The 23,582-nt window shown below is 39.9% G+C and overlaps 1 protein-coding gene across 2 annotated transcripts in view; it reads left to right on the top strand.

Moving 5' to 3' along the window:
* The window catches only part of PCDH11X (protocadherin 11 X-linked), a 1,806,309-nt gene that overhangs the window by 1,054,915 nt on the left and 727,812 nt on the right, over positions 1 to 23,582 (top strand). Inside the window, exon 6 of one of the 2 annotated variants that reach the window (XM_033945369.1) lies at positions 8,734 to 9,225. The exons of the other annotated variant lie outside the window; for it this stretch is intronic. Coding sequence (XP_033801260.1) covers positions 8,734 to 8,742 — 9 coding nt within the window. The 3' untranslated portion in view covers positions 8,743 to 9,225. Of the gene's footprint in view, positions 1 to 8,733; positions 9,226 to 23,582 lie in introns of those variants that run through there. 2 annotated transcript variants of the gene reach the window in all.

A 23,582-nucleotide genomic window follows, 5' to 3' on the forward strand; every position in this document is an offset into this window, starting at 1 on the left:
CAGCTTACATACTGCAGTGAGCAGTAGAACATCAATACACCCACTGTAATACTGAACAAGCCAGACTAGTACAGATCAATCCTGCACATCCAATGCTAACAGAAAACCATGGGCTAGATTCACTAAACCTTTTGATCCTGTACCGACAATCGCAAAACCAGTTTTACCGGTTTTGCGATCGTTTCCCGACCCCAACCCGATTCACTAATCTCCTATCCGATCCGATCCAACATATGCAAATTAGTAAAACCCCATGCAAAATATCCAAGCGGTTTTTACTATCCTAAAGCTCGACTGCTGCAGACCTGTCGGTAACTGTGTTACCAACAGGTCTGCTAGTTTTTTGACAGGTCTGCCTGTCTTTTTTATTCTTTTTTTCCCCATGGCATACATATTTTGCGTGTGATTGGCCAGATACCAAAGGCAGTGGTTACACACGCTAAATACCTCCCCCATAAAAAATAAAGAATAAACGACAGGCAGACCTGTCAAAAAACCGCCGCTGCCCCCTTACCTGACAAACACACATTCCCCCAGTGACCCACAAATGGCAGGAGGGATGCTGATTCCCTCCTGCCATCGGTGCTTCCACACCCCCAAAACCATGGACCCCTGCTCCCCGTCCCCATACCTCTAAAGTTGGGAGCAGGAGGGGTGCTGAGCAGCTACTGCAGGGAACCCCCCCAATCTCCACCATAAGTCGGCCGGCAGGTGGGATGACCACTCTTTCCTGCAGCCACTGCCGAATCCCCCAACACTGTCTATGGCAAGAGAGATGGCTAATTTCTCCTGCCTCCACCCCTGAACACCCATCCAACACTGTCTCTGGCAGGAGGGATGCCAATTCCTCCTGCTGGAACCCTCAAAACAACCCCCCAACTGTGAAAGGCAGGAGGGATACCCAGTCCTTCCTGCCAACAGCCCCCCAAACCCATGACCCCCCAATCTATGCCCCCCTTAGAATTGAGCCCCCACCCCAGCACTTCCGCAGTCCCAAATTTTCTACCCCAACACCCTGATTCCCACCCAACCCCCACGTACCTTTTGTAGTATGGCGAGCTGGAGTGATGCTTACTCCCTCTGGCCGCCAGGCCCGCCTTTTCACAATGATAGGCCTTCCTCTTCCCGGTGCATCCTGGGATGCACCAGAGAGGGGACAATAGCCCTGATTGGCCCAGGCGCCAAAGGCCCTTCCCATATGAGGGCCTTGGGGCACCTAGGCCAACTGGAGTCTTAGTCCTACTTCCCAGTGAATTCTGGAATGCACTGGGAGTGGCCTAAGATTCTGATTGGCCAGTTACCAAAGGCAGTGGTAATTTTGGCTGCACCATTCGCAATCAGGATAGTTAGCTCTCAGTAAAGACTTGTTTGCTAACTATCACAGCTGGCCACTCTTTCCGGACCTGGCACACTAGCAGTAGGCAGCTAACACAGAGATTTTTTCACACAAAGGTTCCAGTGTTACTACAGTAGACTGCAGCAAAAGTTTTAAATACTGTCTACTGCACTGATAATGCAACCTTAGCTGCTTAATACAGCTTAGTAAAAAGACCCCATAGTAAATGGCAGCAGAAAAAAAGACCAGCAAGGCCCATCCAGTCTTCTCAAATATTTATTAGTAACAAGTTTGATTGACTCAGCTTCTTCATTGGCTCTACCTGAATGTCCAGTTTTGTGAAATCTGACACTTACACTTGGTAAATGTCAATGCTAACATGTGTAAGTTACAAAAGCAGCACTTATATGCATGCATGCTGACATTTACCGGTACAGGTGCTGAACCCTGAGAGATGCCACTCTATTATTTGAACGTTTCTTTGTAAAATTGCTGCTCCGGTTATGTGAACCACCATATAAAAGTGTACTTCCCACAGAATTGTAGCCATTTTATATTCAATAAAAAGTGGTAATTGTTTATGTCAATTAGTCAGCATTAATTGCTAACGTCTCTAATTTGATAGTTCTAATGTATTGAAGGGTTTTAAAAAAAGGTCTCAGGAGAGTCTAACTTAAGGGATAACTCTGAACTGAATGCTAATGTGTTTGTTGTACTCTTTATTAATAAACTCAGAAATATTTGAAAGGCCTTTACATGAAAGAGAAAGCGTGATGATTGACCCTGTGTTATGTGGCAATATTTTGGAAATCATTTTCAAATGTGTACCTGCAGGAGTTGTCTTCTCTACTTCAGATGCTAAATCAGACCACATCACTTTCAGATCTTTGTCCTTCTAGGCTGGATAAAGAGGGCCAGGACTTTGTCTGAGGACTGTTTTGCAAACTTTACGTAACTTTATGTTGCTATTTATCCCCAACAGGTCCTGTCGGACATTACCTACTAAAATGTACATATTACATTTTCGCTCAGCAAATTGTATTTCTGTACTATTGCCTCCTGAGGTCTCTGATCTCTGTATTTCCTCTGAATATCTACTTATTGTATTTCGCTGAATGTCCAGCACTCTTGATTGTAAACCGCCTAGAAGTCGCAAGATTGTGGCGGTATAGAAGTATAAAGTTATTATTATTATTATTAATAATAATTCCTTTATTTATATGCCACAACAACCCGCTGGTTCTGAGTGGTCTACAATAAGCTCAAACCAATATAACATTGGGAATATACAATCATGAAAAGCATTAAAAATGTATAGAAGCATTAATTATACAAAACATTTGTTAAACAAAGATGTTTTCACTTGACACCAAGAGATAAATAAGATTCAGTACATAAAACAATATTCCCTCCAAAATTGAACTGCTTGAAATACCAGCAGCTTCTCTATACATTGACGATTTGGCCAGCTACGAATAGATTGAGAGGGCAATGTAAGTCACTCAACCAAATAAGATGGGACTAACGTTAAAGAGCAAACGAGCAAATTTAAACAGCATTCTAGCTCATACAGGTAACTAATATAATTGCAAAGTTCAATAGTCTGCTTCATAGTCATACTGTACTTCTTCAATGAAAAGGTCAACTGAACAGCTGTATTCTGAGCTGTTTGCAATTGCTTCAGTAAATACTGAGGACAACCCAGATAAATGAGATTATAATAATGATTTGCACCATCCCCTTAATTCTAGAAAGTTCTACATCCAAATTTGCTTTTAGCAAACAAATTTCTGCATGTAAATTATAGAATAAGGTCAGTTGTGTGCTTAACTTAATCTAATAATAAACTGATGAATTGATATTAATTGAATTTAATTTAAACTATTTGCCACAAATCAGCAGTTTCACACAAGTCGGTGTTCTCGTAAGTTGACAAAGTGCCGGGTTTTGAAAAGCCGTCCGGATGCCCGGACATGTCCGGGTAAATCCGGACGGCTGGTATCCCTACCCACATCTACACCCCCTTGCATTTTTCCATAGCACTTACATACATGCCTATAGAATAGTCAGGATATTCATGTGTGAAATTGCTACATTTTGATGCACATATAAGGGGTGCTTAGCCATAGACTCTTAGTTATGTAAACGTCCTTTATAATTTCTCAATATTTACCGAAGGCCATTGGCTTACCTTATCACCTGATGTATATCTTTTTTTTTCTTTATTTCTTTGCTGATGATATTCAGCTTTATTTACCACTGCGAACTAATCAAAAGAAAAAGATTTTGAATTTGCAAAAATGCTTTGCTCTAATTGTAAACTGGATATGCTTGAAATTTATACTGCTGAATCCAAGCAAGGTTGAAGCTTTATACATTCAAAACCATCTCTACTTTTCATGTGCCTCAGACAATAGGGAAGGGTCATTCAGTAGAGCTGAGTGAACCAGTGCTAAGCCTGGGAGTGTGATCGGATTATATTTTATCTATGAAGGCACACATTTCTGTCATAGGGAGAAGTTGTCATTTTCATTTTAAACAATTATAATCAATTCAGTTGCTATTTTCACTGGATAATTTTTCTGTGGCTATTATTCATGTATCCATAACTACTAGGCTGTATTGCTCTAATTTTCCATATCTGAATCTACTCAAACAGGTAGTGGAAAGATTACAGAATATCCAGAGCACATCAGCCTGATTACATACTGCAGTGTGGATTTAGAGATCATATTTTTCCTGTTTTAGCAGATTTGCATTGGTTGAAGGCAGAGAAGAGGATTAAATTTAAAACATTGACTATGACTTATAACATTTTTCAGTGTGATGGGTCCTGTGTATCTGTGAGATAAATTAATTCTTGCAAGCCAGCTTGTACAGTACATTCACAGAGAACTTGTCAGAACTCTCAACAGGGAGGGAAGTTAGAGGAATTAAAGAAGAAAATCTGATTTTTTTAATGTCTATCTCTAGTCAGTTGAATAGAGGAGCATTTTTACTAATATACAGCAAGTGTCTTTGCATTTACCATATTTTACCTACAAAGGTTAAGTGCAAAGCCCATGAGATAAATGAAGAGCATGCCAAGCGTTTGATCTATATTTACTGCACAGGACATACTCTTACCGCACTGGGACAGACAGGGAAAATGCATGAGTACCTGATTATAAAACTGCTTAGATAACCTTGATAGGCAGTATATAAAAACTTGAACTAGATTACATATTTTGGGAGGTAACATGGGAACACTAGTTTTGTCTGCCAAGGTCTGTAACTCAGGGCTCCTTTTACTAAGCTGCGGTAGCGTTTTTAGGGCGCGCTAATACCCGCGCCACGCGGGAAAAACTAACGCCAGCTCTATGGCGGCGTTAGCACGCTAAAATTGCAAGCGCAGCTTAGTAAAAGTATGTTTCAGCGCAACACCCCCCAGACTTTTTCATCAAATATGATCCCCCTCCCCTAAACAACTTAATCCTTAAAACTTATTCAATATTATATCCCCCCCATCTGATCCCCCTCAAATCAAGTCTCCTAGAGCAGCAACCCCTCAAAATATAAGTCCCTTACCCTTACTCTTTGGGATTTAATCTGAACTCTGTACGGTGGTCGAATCTTCTAATACAAGAATGGTGCCACTCTGCTCCCGTCCGGGCTCATAGTGAAAGTGATGACCCCTATCATTAATCTTGCAGTACTACCACTAGAGATCATCCCTTCTATATATGGAACAATTCTCCTTATATAGATGGATGATCTCTAGAGACAGTGCCACAGTACTACCCTAAAGGTCATCATTCGTTCTAAGGAGCGATTCTCAAGGGTAAGGCCTTTGAGGAGGATTTGCTTCATGGCGATATGATCTTGGGAAGATATTTTTGAAAACCGTCCTCTTCACAAATCCAGCTCTGTCTGGATTTTTTAAAATGATTGTGTGCTATTGCTAACATTAATGTAGGCCATATACAGTATTCAACAAATATGAAAAAGTCCTGTGTTAGAATTGGGCTTAACATATAGAAAAGTCCTGTATAAAGATGCACTAAGCACATTTCTTAGTGCAGCTTAGTAAGAAAGCCCCTAAAAGAAGCTTGAACTGTATACAAAAGGAGGTGGGAAGAAGAGGGGTTAAATTGGTATTACTAATAGCTTTATTTATATCCTGTCATACCTTTTCAGGTATATGTTGATCAAAAGTCATGCAAGTATCTGCCTTATAAGCATGAAACTATAATTTTGAACTTGTTCAGTGCTAGAATTATCCACTCCCCCCCCCTGTACATTAGGATGTTTTGGCAGGGAAAAAGCAGAACTATCTGATGACATCCAGACCCCTCAAGGTTTTGCACATGACTGTGGACCTCACTAAATCAGTACACGGTTGCCAAGGTCCAATTAGTAGCCTACTTGAATATCTTTAATGAACATATTGAATTCTTCTTTCAGATGTTACCTATTAGTGGTTTTATTGCAAAGCATAGATATTTCTAAGGTGAATTAGAACTAATTTGAACTCTTACCAATTGTATTCCACTTAGAAAAGAGCCCCAACTTTTTTTTCTCAGCAGTGTATATGTAAGTTTGTTGTCATGTCTCTAGGTCAGAATACATTGTACATTGGTTTTCTTAATTTATCTTATTGCCGTCAGGCTACATATGTCTAATTATGGTTTTCTAATTGCCATTTCAGTGCTTTCTCAAGGACAACAAGCTTTAGATCACCTGGAGGTAGAAGTTAGAAAACAAGAGTTTCAGAGCGCTAACTCAGATATTTCCTGTGGCTTTTCAGCCTTTTCTTCTGAAAGTTTGCTAACCATGAAAATGAGCAGGATAGAAAATCTTCATATAAAAATGTATTACTATCCCAGCAGGAAAGATTTAGTTGTAATAATCTATTTATTTTAAATTGCTTTAGTCATGCGTTTTATCATTATTTGGTTGCCAGCGTTTTTCTGCATTCATGGACCTTATTTATTTAAAAAAATTTATGTACTGTCGATACCTACAATTCTGATGGCTTACATATAAGCATTATAGGTCACGCACACATCTATGATTATGTAACTCCATTATATCTGAAATTCCATTGGTTATCTGACACACCTAGGGCTCCTTTTACAAAGGTGTGCTAGCATTTTTAGCGCACGCACAGGATTAGCGTTAGTGCGTGCTACCAAATAAACCACCGCCTGCTCAAGAGGAGGCGGTAGCGGCTAGCGTGCACGGCATTTTAGCGTGCACTAAGCATGCGCTAAAACCGCTAGCGCGCCTTTGTAAAAGGAGCCCCTAGCACTCATTGAGATCTTTAAATGACAATAGAGTAGCTGTTCCTCAGATCTCAAAGGTTCACCTTACCTCAACCAGAAATGGTGCATTTTTCTACTTAGTTCCAATATTGTGGAACAATTTACCAGTAGAGTTAAGGCAGGAAGAATCATTTCAAAATTTTAAGAGACATCTAAAAGCACATTTTTTTCAAATGGCTCTCTCAAATTGAATAATGGAATGGGGACCGCAATCTGCATTAACTTGTATTAATTTGTACTGATTCGTGTTGATTTGGATTTATTTATTTCATATAACAGTTTTAGTGGATATGTTTTAGAAATGTTAATTTCTTTCCTTTCTCTTCTTGCCTTTCCTATTTTTTAATGGAATTCCATTCTTAAATATGATTAAGGGCTCCTTTTACTAAGTGTTTTTAGCACACGCAGCATTTTAGCACGCGCTAAACCTGCGCTATGCGGCTAGAACTAACGCCAGCTCAATGCTGGCGTTAAGGTCTAGCACACATGGCAATTTAGCATTCGCTGTTCCGCGCGTTAAAGCCCTAATGCGACTTAGTAAAAGGAACCCTAAGTTATGATGTAAACCGCTTTGATCCTTTTTGGCTTTATAGGAGGCATAGAAAGATTTTAATAAACATAAACATAAGAAAACTAGCAGACAAGAATACAGACATATTAACAAATAATAATAATAATTACTTTATTTTTGTATACCGCTATACCACAAACAGTTCAAAGCGGTTTACAGAGGAAGAGACTGTACATATACAGCGAAGATACAAAGAGTAATTAAGAACATTCATACAATAAAATAAGATTTAAATAATCCAAAAGCCAGTTGAGTATAGGTTGGATTTGTCATAGTTATTGAGTTACATAATTCAGGAGCTGCCACCATGATTATTGCCTCTCTGTATTCCTTTACTCTTACCTGTTTAAATAATGGAATTTCAAGTACACTCTGATTCAGGGTCCTCACAGGTGGTTTTTGGAGTGACTAATGTTTATTTGAAGCAGGCTACTGAATACTACTACCCTGCTAGAGCATTGCATTTTGAGCACCGTGGTGTATTATCGGAAATATATTATTCTCAGGTGAATTATGCAACTACTAGAGAGACTAATATATCTAAAATGGTGGAAGTGGGTCAATAAATAATAAATAAATGTAAATACTCCACTTTCTGAATTGAGAACACCATCTCAACGGAAGAAAAGCCTCAAGTTTTTATTTAGGTAGAGCATAAATTCTCAGACCTCCTCCACCCACATCATTGGCAAAAACTTCAGAGGAGAATGTGTCATTGCCACTATTCAGTTTAAATGCAGGACTAAGATACACAGCTGCCTCTCTACTATGAGGATACAAGTGATATTTAAGCAATAGCCAACGTTTCACGGTATAAAACCGTTTATTCAGGGCATATCAGCTTCCACTTTCCCACACAATTCTGTGAAAACAAGTATATACAAATGTTATATGTATAAAATTCATATATGATGATATTTCTTAAACGTATCCGATCATGGTACTCACTGAGTTGCTTGCTTGCTCACTCTCACCAGTATGTCATCGCCATAGTGGTTTCTCATTTGTTCAATCTACACCACGTCAAATACGTGGAGGATGTTGGCCGCTCTTCATTGGTTGGCTGGCTCAGCTATAGCCATCATGGATAGGTTATCTTAGAAGCAAGGCTTATTTCATTTTCTGAAGTACTATGCTCAACAGATCAAAACTTTTAATAGAAATAATACCAATCAATACACATATTCAAACCCTTCGGTATTACAGATTCGAGTTTATAAATCCATTGTTGTTCTCTTTGCTGAAGATGTAACTGCCTATTGCCTGAGGCTTTTCTTTCGTGGATTACTAGAGATACTGCACTCTCTGCTATTGGATCTCATTTATGGAATCAATTGACATAATGGAAGTGTCATCTGTCACAGTTTTCTCATTTTAAGAAACAGCTAAAGACATTTTTTTGTCAGGCCTTTTTAGGATGAAGGAATTAGAACTGTGGATGAATTGAAAAAGGTGTGGATTATTTGAAAGAGGTTTTTTTTGTTTTTAATTGTTTAACTGTTGCATTTTGTGTTATATTACAGGGCTCATAATCAAAAAGTAAAGACGTCCAAAAACCATCATATGTTGGCACCTGTACATCCTAATCACCGAGACATTCAAGGGCTAATTTTTGAAAGCATCTCTCTGCAACCTCTTGAGAGGTATTCTAGCTGCTGTATGATCAAAAATACAGGGGTCATATTGATAGGTGTGTTATGGGCAGGTTTTGGGTATGCTTAGACTTGGCCATCCTGCACTTATAATCAATCCTTTCCCAAGACGTCCTGGATAGAACTTAGACATTCTGAGCTAGTCATGTTTTCATAGTGTCTAAATGACAAAAAAAGTACCCAAACTGATCAAATGACCATCCTGGCAGCCAAAATATCCAAGTAGATGATTTCTTGAAAAAAAAGTGGATGTTCAGTGGTTTTGAAAATGGATGTTTCTCCACCTCTAACTTTGGACTTCTCGCTGAAAACATCCAAGTCGGACTTAAATGTCCTTTATGAAAATAGTCTTCCATGTATGCATTTTTGTATTTAGACAGGTTAAAAAATTTAAAATAAATACATTTAAAAATATGCATGTTTTAATTGTGATTTGCAAAAAAAAAATAAATTGTAGATTCAATGGAATATATATTGTTAAATATAGAAATAAAATAAATGTGACTGTCGATAGAACTGCTGCATATACCACCGCCTAAAGAGAATGCGGTGAGTTTATCCACAGTATTTGCAGTCCAGAAGTGTGGCTGCTCTCAGTAGGGGTGCAGAGGTACTCCCCTTGATGTCTGGTTTTCACCCCCATCTCCAATCTCCCTGGCTCATACTACCATTCCCAACAAAGGTCCAAACCCTGCTCCCTGAAGATCTAAACCTCATCCCTGAAGATATATACCATCCCACCATCACTCTTTGACTACCTATAGACCTACTTGGGAGTCTTCATCAATAGTTCAATGATCCCTGGTAAGAGTGGTCCTCCTCTGCTGCCTGAACCCCTGCTGAGATCCAAAATGCCAGTCATGATCCCTAATGGTATTTTAACACTAGTAATTCTTGGAGGACATCCTTCCACATCAAGATATTTCTTTATGGAATGATGTCCCTAGTTGTAATACCATGAGACTACCGCTATTGGTCATGGTGACTATGTACTATAGATCCTGGCCAAAGGCCTGAGTAGGAACAGATGGGGACTTCTCCTGTTGGGACCACTGAACTACTGGCAGGGTGGGAAGGAAACAAAATTTGGACCTACAGGGGGTGAAGTTTGAACCTTTATGATGTGGAGGTGTGATCCAATGGAATCAGAGATGGGGTGTGAGATGAGGGATTGGTCATTGGGGAGAGGTGTCAAGAGGAAGATTGATGTAGAGAGTGTCAAAAGGGGGATTGCATGTTCAGGGACCTGCTTACCTGGTGGTACAATATCCTCTCACACTGAGGATGTGTCTCCAGGGGCCTCTGCCCAGGAGGGAAGGGTTAGGACAGCTGTTGTAGTTCGTGAATTGATCATTAATCATGTAGATAGCTGGGTAGCTGGTGGACATGAGGATCATGCTTGCCTGGTGTGATGGTGTCAGACCTCACACGTCAGATAGGATTTTAGATAGTTCTGGGGAGGTACATGTAGGTATCAATGACATAGGTAAATATGGGAGGAAGATTCTGAAAGCCAAATTTAGGTTCTTAGGTAGAAAGCTGAAATCCAGATCCTCCAGAGTAGCATTTTCAGAAATGCTTCCCATTCCAAATGCAGAACCCAAAAAGCAGGCAGAGCTCTGAAGTCTCAATGCATGGTTGATATGATGATGCATGAATGAGGTATTTAGATTTATTAGGAACTGGGAAATCTTCTGGGAAAAGGGAAGTATATTTATTTTATTTATTTATTTTTAAAATTTATATACCATTTTGTTCTAAAAGCGGTTTACAAATGGTTACATACATAAGATATTATACAATTCAAAACCAAATTAGAACAAGACAAACAGATATCTGAAAATATGGACTCCACATTAACCAGGATGGAACCAATCTGCTGGTGATAACTTAAAAAAAAAAAAAAAAAAGATAGAGGAGCTTTTAAACTAAGATGGGGGAAAGCTAACAGTTGGCCAGGAGTGGATGGTTCAGTGTAGAGTATCCTTGAAGGATACTATTGAAACTGGATATTTAGGGAGTCCCAACAGAAAAATTTCAATAATGATGAAAGAAAGCCAGGAGTGCTTAAGAGGAAGGTAGAGTAAAGGACTCAAATTATTCCTGTCATCGTCTCAGCAGCCTTTAGATACAAGGAAAAAAAAAAAATAAAACACACAAATTGAAGTGTCTGTATACAAATGCTGGAAGCCTAAAAAATAAATTAGGAGTGTTAGGGTATATAGTACTGAATGATGAAGAATATATAATAGGCATCTCAGAGACTTGTGGAAAATATATTTTAACATTTACACCAGTCCTCAAACTGGTGTAAGTGCTCTCATCAAACCATCAAAACATAAATATCTACTCAAAAAACCACTAAATCAGTCATAGAAAATACACCATATGGTCAATATTTAAAACCATTAAACTGGGTAGACTCTTGCCCAGTTAAATCACTTGTGCCACTGAATATCACTACAAACTGCCCCTGCACTATCTGGTTAGTGAAAGTGTGGTCCAGAGCTTTGGTGGAGCCAGTTCTTAACCAGTTAGCAGCCTATGAGTAAGGTGGCTAAGTATCTCTTTTCACTTTGAACTTGTTCCTTGCTAATAAATGAAGTGTACATGGCTTTTGGTATCCTGAACTGCATATGAATACCTATTGGAGCTGATTCTCTTTATGAAAGTTGATCCCCTATGATGAATTAATATTTTAGATGGACATATGTGAATTTTTTATGAACAAAGTGAAACTTTTTAACCTATGAAGACCAACTGAGGTTTTTCTCCACTTTTTCTAGTGTTTCCAGTTTATTTTGCATTGGAGGGTCTTGTGAGAGTGGCTGCATTGTATGTATAGGGCATATATAATTTGTGATTTAGTAATTTCAATTATCCCATTGACTGGATAAATGTTACATCAGGGAGTGCTAGGGAGGTAAAATTCTTAGACATTATAAATAATTGCTTCTTGGAGCAACTGGTCCAGGAACTGACAAAAGAGGTGGGCCATTTTAGATTTGGTCCTCAGTGAAATGCAGGGCTTAGTATTGGCGGTAACTTTGGGAAATAGTGATCGTAACGTGATAAAAGTTGAGTTATCTGGAGTGATGTTGCTAAAGAAATCTACTGTAGTGGCATTTAATTTTCAAAAGGGTGACTACAATAAAATGAAGAAAATCCTTAATAAGAAGCTAAAAGGATCAGTGGTAAAGGTTAGGACTGCAAACCAGGTGTGAATGTTATTTAAAAATACCATTGTGAAAGTCCAGACTAGATGTATTCCACATATTAACAAAGGTGGAAAAAAGAGACAATGAGATCTGGCATGGTAAAAAGGTGAAGTAAAGTGGCTATTATAGCCAGAAAACATAATTTAAAAGAATGGAAAAAGGATCAAAATGAAGAAAACAAGAAGAAACATAAGCACTGGAAAATTAGATGCAAAACATTGATAAAGAAAGCTAAAAATGATTATGAAGATAAACTTGCTAAAGAGGCAAAAAAAACCTCATAGTATCAGTTGTTTTTAGGTAGGCAGAAAACCTGTGAGGGAATATGTGGGACTATTGAATTATCATGGAACAAAAGGGATGCTAAGGAAGGATAAAGCCAAAGCACAGAGACGGAATTAATTCATCGTTTCAGCCTTTATGGAAGAAGATGCAAGAGATCTACCTGAACTGGAAATGGTTTTTAAGGGGATAATGCAGAGAAACTGAAAAAAATTTTGGTGAACCTGGAAGACGTACTAAACCAAATCAACAAGTTAAAGAGCGATAAATCACATGGACCGGACGGTATACATCCCAGGGTGCTGAAAGTACTCAAACATGAAATTACTGTCTGCTGTATCATAAATTGCTGATCATCTGTAGTATCTGAAGATTGGAGGATGGCCAATGTTACGTCAATTTTTAAAAAGGGATATGGGGAAATACAGACTGGTAAGCCTGACTTCAGTGCTGGGCAAAATAGTGGAAACAATTATAAAAAAATAAAATTGTGGAACATGTAGATAAACATGATTTAATAGGAGAGAGTCAGCATGAGTTCAGCCTAAGAAGGTATTGCCTCACCAATTTACTTGACTTCTTTGAAGGTATAAATAAATATGTGGATAAAGGTGAGCAGGATGATGTTGCATATCTACAGTAGATTTTCATAACGCTTTTGACAAAGTTTCTCATGAGAGGCTCCTGAGAAAATTAGAGCCATGGGATAGAAGACAATGTTCAGTTCTGGATTAGAAATTGATTATCAGCCAGAAAACAGAGGGCAGGGTTAAATGGTCATTTTTCTCAATGGAGGAGGGTAAATAGTGGAGTGTTGCAGGGTTCTGCATGCGCTAAAAATGGGACCAGTTCTGGAACCAGTACAATTTAACTTATTTATAAATGATCTGGAAATTGGGACAACGAGTAAGGTGATTAAATTTGCAGAAGACACTAAACTGTTTAAAGTTGTTAAAATGCATACAAATTGTGAAAATTTGCAAGCAGACCATAGCAAATTGGAAGACTGGGCATCCAAATGTCAGATGAAATTTAGGACTCCTTTTACCAAGATGCGTTAGGGCTTTAACACACAGAATAGTACATGCTACAATGCCACACACGCTAGATGCTAATGCCAGCATTGAACTGGCATTAGTTCTAGCCGCGTAGCACGGGGTTAGCGCACGCTAATCTACTGCATGCGCTAAAAATGCTAGCGCATTTTAGTAAAAGGAGCCCTAAATGTGGATCAATTCAAAGAACTCCTTTTACTAAGGTGCGCTAGCGGTTTTAGCGCATGCTACAATACCTTATGCGCTAAACGCTAATGCCTCCATAGAGCTTGCATTAGTATTTTTCATTTAGCACGTGGTTAGCGTGCGCTAATCTTTAGCACGTGCTAAAAATGCTAGCGCACCTTAGTAAAAGGAGCACAAAGTGATGTAGATTGAGAAGAATAAACCAAATCATAATTACTAAATGCTAGGGTTCACCTTGGGGGTCAGCACCCAAGAAAAATAAAAGATCTAGGTATCATTGTAGATAATATGCCGAAACCTTCCATCCAATGTGCAACAATGGCGAAGATGCTAGGAATTATTGGAAAAGGATGGTAAACAAGACTTAGAATGTTATAATGCCTCTGTATCACTCTATGGTGCGACCTGACCTTGAGTATTGTGTTTAGTTCTGGTCACCTTATTTCAAGAAAGATATAGCGGAACTAGAAAAGGTTCAAAGAGCGACCAAGATGATAAAGGGGATGGAACTCTTATAGTATGAGGAAAGACTAAAACGATGAGGGCTCTTCAGCTTGAAAAAAGAGACAAATGAGAGGAGATATGATTGAAGTCTACAAAATCCTGAGTGGCGTAGAATGGGTACAAGTAGATCAATTTTTTACTCCATCAAAAATTACAAACTTAGGGGCACTCAAAATTACGGAAAAATATTTTATAACCAATAGGAGGAAATATATATATTTTTTCACTCAGAGAATAGTTAATCTCTGGAACGTGTTACCAGAGGATGTGGTAAGAGTGGTTAACATAGCTGGTTTAAAAAAAAAAAGGTTTAACAATTTCTTGGAGGAAAAGTTCATAGTCTGCTATTGAGATGCACATGGTAGAAGCCACTGCTTGCCCTGGAATGTTGCTACTATATGGGTTTTTGCCAAGTGCTTGTGACTAGAATTGGCTACCGTGAAGATGGGAGACTGAGCTAGATGGACTACTGGTTAGTCTGACCCAGTAAGGCTATTATGTTCTCAAATCTCTCAATTCTGGAGCTTCTATTCTGAACCAAAACAATTCAGCTGGAAGGTCAAATTGGTCTTTTCTGTCATCATCTACTAAGCAATTATGACTCAGAATGCTTTCAATGGTATTTAACCAGATTATTCTCATCTATAATAGCAATTATCATCAGCACAATGTCATGACATTGTGTAATTATTAGACAGTAAAAATTCACCTTGTGTACTGCGGAGTACGACATCACCGTTAACTACTCTAGTGCTTGTTAATATCTGTGCTCTTTCAAGATTATGCATATTAAGAAAATCACAATTGGCCTAAGACAGGTGTTACATTTCATTTAATTTTAATTTAAAACCATTAATGCACCATCCATCCACAGTTCTTTGTGGTTTGCAATAAACATTCACAAATCATATTGACAAATTCAAACATCAGGCAATTACCCAGGATCATTCTTCTAAGGCAAGCATGGATGGATGGATCATGCCATCGAGTTGGCCACCAACTCATGGCAACATACAGTACCCAGTGCATTAGATAATAATAAGTTTGCTAATGATGAGTTGCACTAAGGGATAAACCGGGAAGGTAATTGTTATCAAATGGCAAGCCTAAAACCAGAAAACAGATTGTTTTTCTCCTGAAGCAGCGGGAAGCCACAAAACAAGGGGCCCTTGTCGGGATTGGTTTTCCTTTCTGGCTGGATGTATGGACTGCTGAAAATAAGCTACTTTGGATTGGATGTGAAGTTTCATTACTTTGCCCGAGATGTTTATATTGACATTTTCTTGAACTGCAGATAATTTGCATAAGGAATTCTGATTTAGAATGATATAGTCTGGGTTTGTATAGAACAGTCTTTTTCTCATAACCTTTTATAGTAGTTGTTTTTTTTTACTGTTTTGTTTTCCCAATTGTTAAGAGCAAATCAATGACATGAGGTGGGCTTCTGATCTATTTTGAAGCCTATTTTCTGGTTTTGAGGCTTGCCATTTGATAATAATTACCTTCCCGATTTATCCTTTAGTGCAACTTAACATTAGCAGACATTATTATTTAATGCAACATTGATGGAAACATTAAGTTTGCTCCCTTATATATTATAGCACTGGGACTCATACATCAGCCATTCCAACATACATTTCCCGTTTCAATAATAACTATGACATCGTTCAGTTGGGCAAATATTGGCCGCAGCTTTATTTCATATTATTTTCAAACCTTAATTTTCAAAACTTTTATAAACATAATCAAACTCACAGTTAACTATTTAGGATTTACCTCCAAAAGCTAATCGGTATCGACACTAGCTCCCTTATCCCAAACTTTCCCTTAACTCCCGGTGACTTACAGTGTCGTCAAGCCACCTCAACTCGTGGCAGTGTCGCCCACGAGGACATATTTACCATTCACCATCATAGGTCTTCCAATTCAATCTGCCTCTAATAAAGGCTCTGCCCTTAGGCCCCCACACCTACTAGCTGCGACTGACCCCCCCCCAAAATTCCCAAACCCGTACATCTTTCAAACCCCGCACCTCTGTACTTCCTTTAGCGGTGGGAGGGAGGGAAATTCGAATCCCTTTTCTCCTCCCTCATTATTTCACCCATGCTTTCTTATTTTTTGCCCGCCAATCTCTATCTTTCTTTTCCCATTAATAACTCCACCCCCTTTTCCTTTTTCCCCCAATCCCAACACTCCTATCCCCTCCAATCAAATCACTCCCTTGTTACTATCCCCTCTCACTCCTGCTTTCCCCTCCCCACTATTCCAATCCCTTTTAAAATAAAATGAATGGCTTTGATGTCGCCCACTGTTAGTGGCCACTCAAATTAGCTGCGTGGCCTTTTTACGTGAGGAACATATAAAGTGCAATCATACATAGCTATTATTCATTTCCATTATCTTTCCCATATCTTTGCATATAGTCTACAGTAACCTTTTATATATTTACTAGGCCAGAATCCCAATTGTCCTGTGATTCTTTCCAAAATCCCTTTACCTATCAATTCAAAATCCCTTTACCTATCAATTCAGGTCTATAATGCATTTCCAGACTAATATGGATAAACATTGCTGAATAATAGTAATAAACAGCAACATTTCTCAAAGCTTGTCCATATGTTAGAAACTATTGATAACTGTGCTCCGCTATTCTGTCAATTTCCTACCCACTCAGAGCTGTTGCAATGATTTTTCAATATTTATCAAGCAAATGTTTGAGAAATAAATATGCCTTCAGACGCTTTCTGAATCATAGGTCTTAATATTATCAAGCGCGCATTAAGGGAGTAATTTTTTAGGTTTTAGGTGGTTAGAATATATACATTTTAGTCATTTATACTTTTAATTGATCATTTAGGCATGCAAATGACCTCTCATTCATGTCTACAAGCATGAAAGTATACACATTAAATTTAATAGTTTGCACTTTCAGTGTGGGTGTCCACAGGTATAGCAGTTGGCACAGCACAGTTAGATTCTAAACTTACATGTATAGATTATAAAATCCCTTCATTTACATGCATACTTGTGGAAAGTACATGCTAACATTCACAATACCCTTCAAACTGGTATAAGTGCTAATATCAAATTATCAAAGCATAAATATCTACTCAAAAAGCACTAAACCAGTCATAGACAATATTCAATATGGTCAATATTTAAAACCATTAAACTAGGTAGAAGAGTCTCTTGTCCAGTTAAATCACTTGTGCCACGTAATATCTCTAGAAATTGTACTCTCTGGTTAGTGCAAGCGTGGTCCAGAGCTTTAGTGGAGCCAGTTTTTAACCAGTTAGCAGCCTTATTCATACCACTAACTAGTTACATAGGCAGCTAAAGTTAGAATAGCAAAAAGCTGACAACTTTAACTACTGAGCTAACTGGGCACCAGTATAAATATTGCTCCATGCCTGGTTAACTTGAGGGGTTTCTGGTGCCCGTCCCCCACAATCTCTGATACCCAATTTCCTCCCACCTCCTACAAGATGAAAGCCTCAACAGTCATTCCCTGCCCCTATCTAGGTAGCCCCCTCCCCCCGGTTTAATTTGTATATCATTGGAATACTGCGTACAATTCTGGAGGCCTCATTACTGCAAGGATGTACTGAGGCTTGAGTCAGTCCAGCGAATGGCCACCCGGATGGTCTCGGGACTCAAGGATCTCCCGTACGAGGAACGGTTGGATAAATTACGGCTATACTCACTCGAGGAACGCAGAGAGAGGGGAGACATGATCGAGACGTTCAAATACCTCACGGGCTGTATCGAGGTAGAAGAAGATATCTTCTTTTTCAAAGGTCCGACGGCGACAAGAGGACATCCATGGAAAATCAGGGGCGGGAAATTGCACGGCGACACCAGGAAATACTTTTTCACCGAAAGAGTGGTTGATCGCTGGAATAGACTTCCACTTCAGATGATCGAGGCAAGCAGCGTGCCTGATTTTAAGAAGAAATGGGATCGTCACGTGGGATCTCTGCACAGAGATAAATAGGGGAGGGTCATTGGGGTGGGCAGACTAGATGGGCCGCGGCCCTTATCTGCCGTCTTTTTCTATGTTTCTAGGCAGCTCTATGTGCAGGAGCAACACCCACTCACTCTTTCCCATCATGGCTCTGGTCACAAAGTGACCACTGCAATCTCTAGTAGTCTCACATAATCTCCCACAGTCAACATATGCTAAATTAGCTCCAGATATTCAGTGCTGATGCCTGGACATGGTCTAATATGATCCGAAAAAGATCCTACTCAAACTACCTACCGCGCTTCTGGAGCAAACAACCTATCCACATAAAATCATGAGAAGGTCTACTGAACTTCTGGAAGACAATAAAAACTCAGTTCTTCCCCTGACACTCTATGAGAGTGCACCAATCCAAATTTCTCAGACCTTCAGACAAAGTGCCCTGACCCTCCACTGTCTTGAATCTTAAAAGCTAGGTGCTTCATCTTATGACTGACCATGCCATGTTTTTTCATACAATGTTCTTCCACACTCTGTCATACTGTTCACCATCTTTGTCCTACTATACTGTATACCATATTTATCATATTATATTTGTAATGCTATGTCTACCATACTACGATCTCTCATGCCATACTTGCCACATAATGTTTGCTGTTCCATGTCTTCCATGCTAAGTTTCATCATGCACTCTGGCCTTACCATTTTTGCCAAATTGTATACCTGGGTTCCTTTAAGAGTACCATCAAACGCTTGAGAATAGTACAAAATGCTGCCATTCGCCTCATCTACTATCTTAAAAAATATGACCATGTAAGCCCTTACTACAAAAAACTTCACTGGCTGCCAATGGAGGCAAGGATCATCTTCATATTTGCTTGCCTCTGCTTCAAAACCCTAACAGGCTCTTCCCCAATTTACCTGTCTGAACACTTTAAATTTGCAGGCCCCTCTCGCATACGAAATACCTACCTATTTGCCTTCCCATCCCTAAAGGGCTGTCTCTACAAGAGATTCCTTGATAGATCTCTAGCATTCCAAGCTGGCAAATGGAATAAATGCCTAACCACCCTCATCTCTAACTCTCCATCCTACCAAACGTTTAGGAAGTCAATCAAAACCTATCTCTTTGATAAATTCCTCTGACTCTTCCCTCCCCCCCTGCTTCCTTGCTCCCTGCCTGATCTTTGATATGCCTCCGGATCTACCGACTTCTCCCATCTGGTTAAGGTAACTTAATGTCCAAGCTAAACTGTTCGCTTAGTTTAACTGAATGCCTTATCTTGTAACGCCATTATCTTATACGCTTCATCACTGTCATGTATGTAACATCGCTGTAAATGTACAATCTCTTCCTCTGTTAACCGCTTTGAACTGCCATGGTACTGCGGTATACAAAAATAAAGTTATTATTATTATACTATGTTAGCCATGCTTTGCCGTACTAAGCTCACCATGCTGTGTCTCACCATACCATGTTTTGTCATATTATGCTTTATCATGTTTATCATATTTTGTTAACTGTGTTGCCAACTCTGTCAGATAATGTTTACTATGCTAGCTTCTACCATACTATGTCTGAGAGTGTGGTGCAGGGGTTAGAACTACAGTCTCAGCACCCTGAGGTTGTGGGCTCAAACCCTCACTGCTTCTTGTGACCCTTGACAGGTCACTAGGTTCCCCATCACCCCAGATAGATTGTGAGCCCACCGAGACAGACAGGAAAAAATGCTTGAGTACTTGAATAAACTCATGTAAACTGCTCTGAACTCCACTCCTAGACCTGCCCCCAGTGCTGAAAAAGAAAATAAACAGCTGTTACCGCCGCAGCTGGCACTAGAAACGCTAGAGCAGCTTTGTAAAGGATGGGGTAAATAAATAAATAGTTTGGCCTTCCAATTAACAGCCTCGTGCTAGTTTGATCTCAACAGTTGTACTTTTGAAAAGCCAGCATGTCCACACACAAGAATCATTAGAAATCAATGTATGCTTCCAGTTTAGCCACACAATTATATAAATACTTCTATGAGATTAAAGGTATGCTTGATCATAAATAGGTTTAATAATTATTTGTTTTAAACATTACTTGCTGATTGCTGGTTTGCTTCTTACTCTTTCTATCTTGTGAGCAACCTATGCTCCTTAAATATCTCTCTGATTACACCCTTCAAGGAAGAGAAAGCCACTGGAAGATTATAATTCTAGGGTATGTCAAAAGAAAAATTATGAATTAGGTGTTTGGTTTTTGTTTTTTTTTTGCATTACAGTGACTATTTTCTCCAAAGACAATATAGCATAGAAACTTGTCCCATACAGTTACATTTTTATCTTGTCTTTAAGTTTAAATTATGCTTCGAATGGTTATATGGTTTATTGACCGTTACAAACCAGCTTGAAAAGCAGAAGTCCCATAGTTTTGGTTTTTAGCATAGCATGTCATTAATAAAAATAGATGTGTGTTTATTAAAATGTGGTAAGTTTTTGCACTCTGCATCTTAAATGTAAAACTTAAGGGGGTCCTTTTACCAAACTGTAATAAGCGCTGTTAGCACATGCTTACCACAGCTTTGAAAGATTTACTCTACTCCTCAGAATAGAATCATCAACTGCTAATATAAGGGCATAAGAATTGCCGCTGCTGGGTCCATTGTGCCCAGCAGGCCACTCATGCGGCAGCCCCCAGGTCACAGATCAGTGCTCTAAATGAGTCCAGCTTCACCTGCGTACGCTCTAGTTTAGGAGGAACTTGTCCAACTTTGTCTTGAATCCCTGGAGGGTGTTTTTCCCTATAACAGACTCCGGAAGAACGTTCCAGTTTTTTACCACTCTCTGGGTGAAGAATTTCCTTACGTTTGTATGGAATCTATCCCCTTTCAACATTAGAGAGTGCCCTCTCGTTCTCCCTACCTTGCAGAGGGTGAACAATCTGTCTTTATCTGCTATGTCTATTCCCTTCAGTATTTTGAATGTTTTGATCATGTCCCCTCTCAGTCTCCTCTTTTCAAGGAAGAAGAGGCCCAGTTTCTCCAAGCTCTCATTGTACGGCAACTCCTCCAGCCCCTTAACTATTTTAGTCACTCTTCTCTGGACCCTATCGAGTAGTACCATTTCCTTCTTCATGTATGGCGACCAGTGCTGGACGCAGTACTCCAGGTGAGGGCGCAGCATGGCCCGGTACAGTGGCATGATAACCTTCTCTGATCTGTTCACGATCCCCTTCTTAATGAGAAAGGACTGGGCATTCTGTCCGAAACCTGTAAAAAAATATAAATATCAGTAGGGGTAGGCTGGGGAGGGGTAGCAGCTAGGAGAGAGGCACATTTAAAAAAATGAGTTTGGATGGTGACTTGGGAATGAAACCTCCAAGTCATGTTTGTTGGCTATTAGCCTCTAAGTGAAACTCCAAATGCATCAGGCTCCATGTATTGCATAATGAATGCAGAGTTGCATTGATTTACTATATATTGGATGTATGCACAATTTTTAAAGGTCCCAGCTGTGTGAATAGAAAGGGAATTCACTACATTTCAGGTTTAAATTGCTTATTGGCACAGAAACAATATTCAAGTGATGTTACCCTAGTGGTCACGAATCCAGCAACTTGAGACTTTCGAACTCTACTTACTTCTGGCTTCCTTCCCACATTTTCCAATGTCATTGATACCCACATGTTCTAAAATAGCTGGTTCCGCCCCAGTACTGTCTAAAATCCTATCTAGGTGATACATTAGGTCTATTACCTTCAGGGCAGGATTAACCAATAGGCCCAGTAGGCACGTGCCTAGACCCCAAAATGGTCAGGGGGGCCCGATGAAGGAGGGCATCAACATTTTTTTTTTTTTCCAAACAGTGATGGGCCCCTCCAGCATCGATCGGCAACGCAGACCCCTCCCCCCCATTGACGGAAAGTAAGACAAGCAAGCAACGCGGGTAAGAAAGGCAATGGGAACTGTAATTTTGCAAGTGGTGCTGCTTGCCCAAAAATTCCCTCTGACGCAGCTTCCTGTTTCTGCCTGGGCACATGGTGGGGTGGGACGGGGCAGGGGGGCCCAGTGTACTTGTGTGCCTAGGGGCACTCAACAAATTAATCCTGCCCTGATTACCTTTGCACCAGTCTACCAGAAGAGTACACTAGGCTCTGCTGTGTCCTCTAGAGCAGTGTTCTTCAACCTTTTTACACCCGTGGACCAGCAGAAAAAAAAGAATTATTTTGTGGACCGGCAAACTACTAGGACTAAAATTTAAAAACCCCGTTTCCGCCCCATCTCCGCAAGCTCGGTCCCCACAAATCATCTGATCCCATCCACACAAGCCTCAGTTATGATTTTAAATTGAATGTAATTTATTAAAGTATAAAAAGAAACAATATTCTGTACAATTGTCATTTTATAAATACAAATAATTCAGAGCAAGAATCAACAAAACCCCTGTCTCCCCTCCCCTTCACATATATCCCCTCTAGTATCAAGAAAATTGAACAAGCCAAATTATTACAGAATGCTACACAGAAATATCATGCTAACAGAATACTGCAGTCACACATGAAAGGAATAGTTTTAGGGGAGTGCAACTAGGGCAACTGCCCCCTGGTCAGAGAGCGCCCTAAGCCAGCTGGAAGCTAAAGAAGCACTTCCTTGGTTTTGCAGTCCCCATTTATGTCTAACACCAGCTCTAGCAGGATATATATTTCAAATCTGATATATTCTAATCACAAAATAGAAATAAAATTATTTTTTTCTACCTTTTGTCGTCTCTGGTTTCTGCTTTCAATCTTCTTTTCACTCTCTTCCTTCCAGCGTCTGCCCTCTCTGTCTCTTCAATCCAGCATCTGCCCCTTCCATCCACTGTCTGTCCTCTCCCCCTTCCATATGGTATCTGTCTTCTTTCTATGTCCCTTTCCCCTTTCCATCCAGCTTGTACCCCTCTCTCCTTTTTACATGATTCATTCCAGCTTCATTGCTCTCTTCATTTTTATCTCTCCTACACCAGATCTATGGCTAAGATTCCTTGGCTAAGATTCCTTTCCCTCCTTCCCTCCCAGAAGCATCTCTCCTTCTCCTTCTCCCTCTCCAGTAGCAGCTGTCCCTTTTTTCCTTGCCCAGCAGCTTCCCAGATTCCTTTCCCTCCTCCCCTCCCAGAAGCATCTCTCCTTCTCCTTCTCCAGTAGCAGCTGTCCCTTTTTTTTCCTGGCCCAGCAGCTTCCCAGATTCCTTTCCCTCCTCCCCTCCCAGAAGCATCTCTCCTTCTCCTTCTCCCTCTCTAGTAGCAGCTGTCCCTTTTTTTCCTGGCCCAGCAGCTTCCCAGATTCCTTTCCCTCCTCCCCTCCCAGAAGCATCTCTCCTTCTCCTTCTCCCTCTCTAGTAGCAGCTGTCCCTTTTTTTCCTGGCCCAGCAGCTTCCCAGATTCCTTTCCCTCCTCCCCTCCCAGAAGCATCTCTCCTTCTCCTTCTCCCTCTCCAGTAGCACCTGTCCCTTTTTTCCCCTTGCCCAGCAGCTTCTGATAGTGGCTTTC

Source organism: Geotrypetes seraphini, chromosome 5, assembly GCF_902459505.1.
Source record: "Geotrypetes seraphini chromosome 5, aGeoSer1.1, whole genome shotgun sequence".
NCBI classification, from domain to species: Eukaryota; Metazoa; Chordata; class Amphibia; order Gymnophiona; family Dermophiidae; genus Geotrypetes; species Geotrypetes seraphini.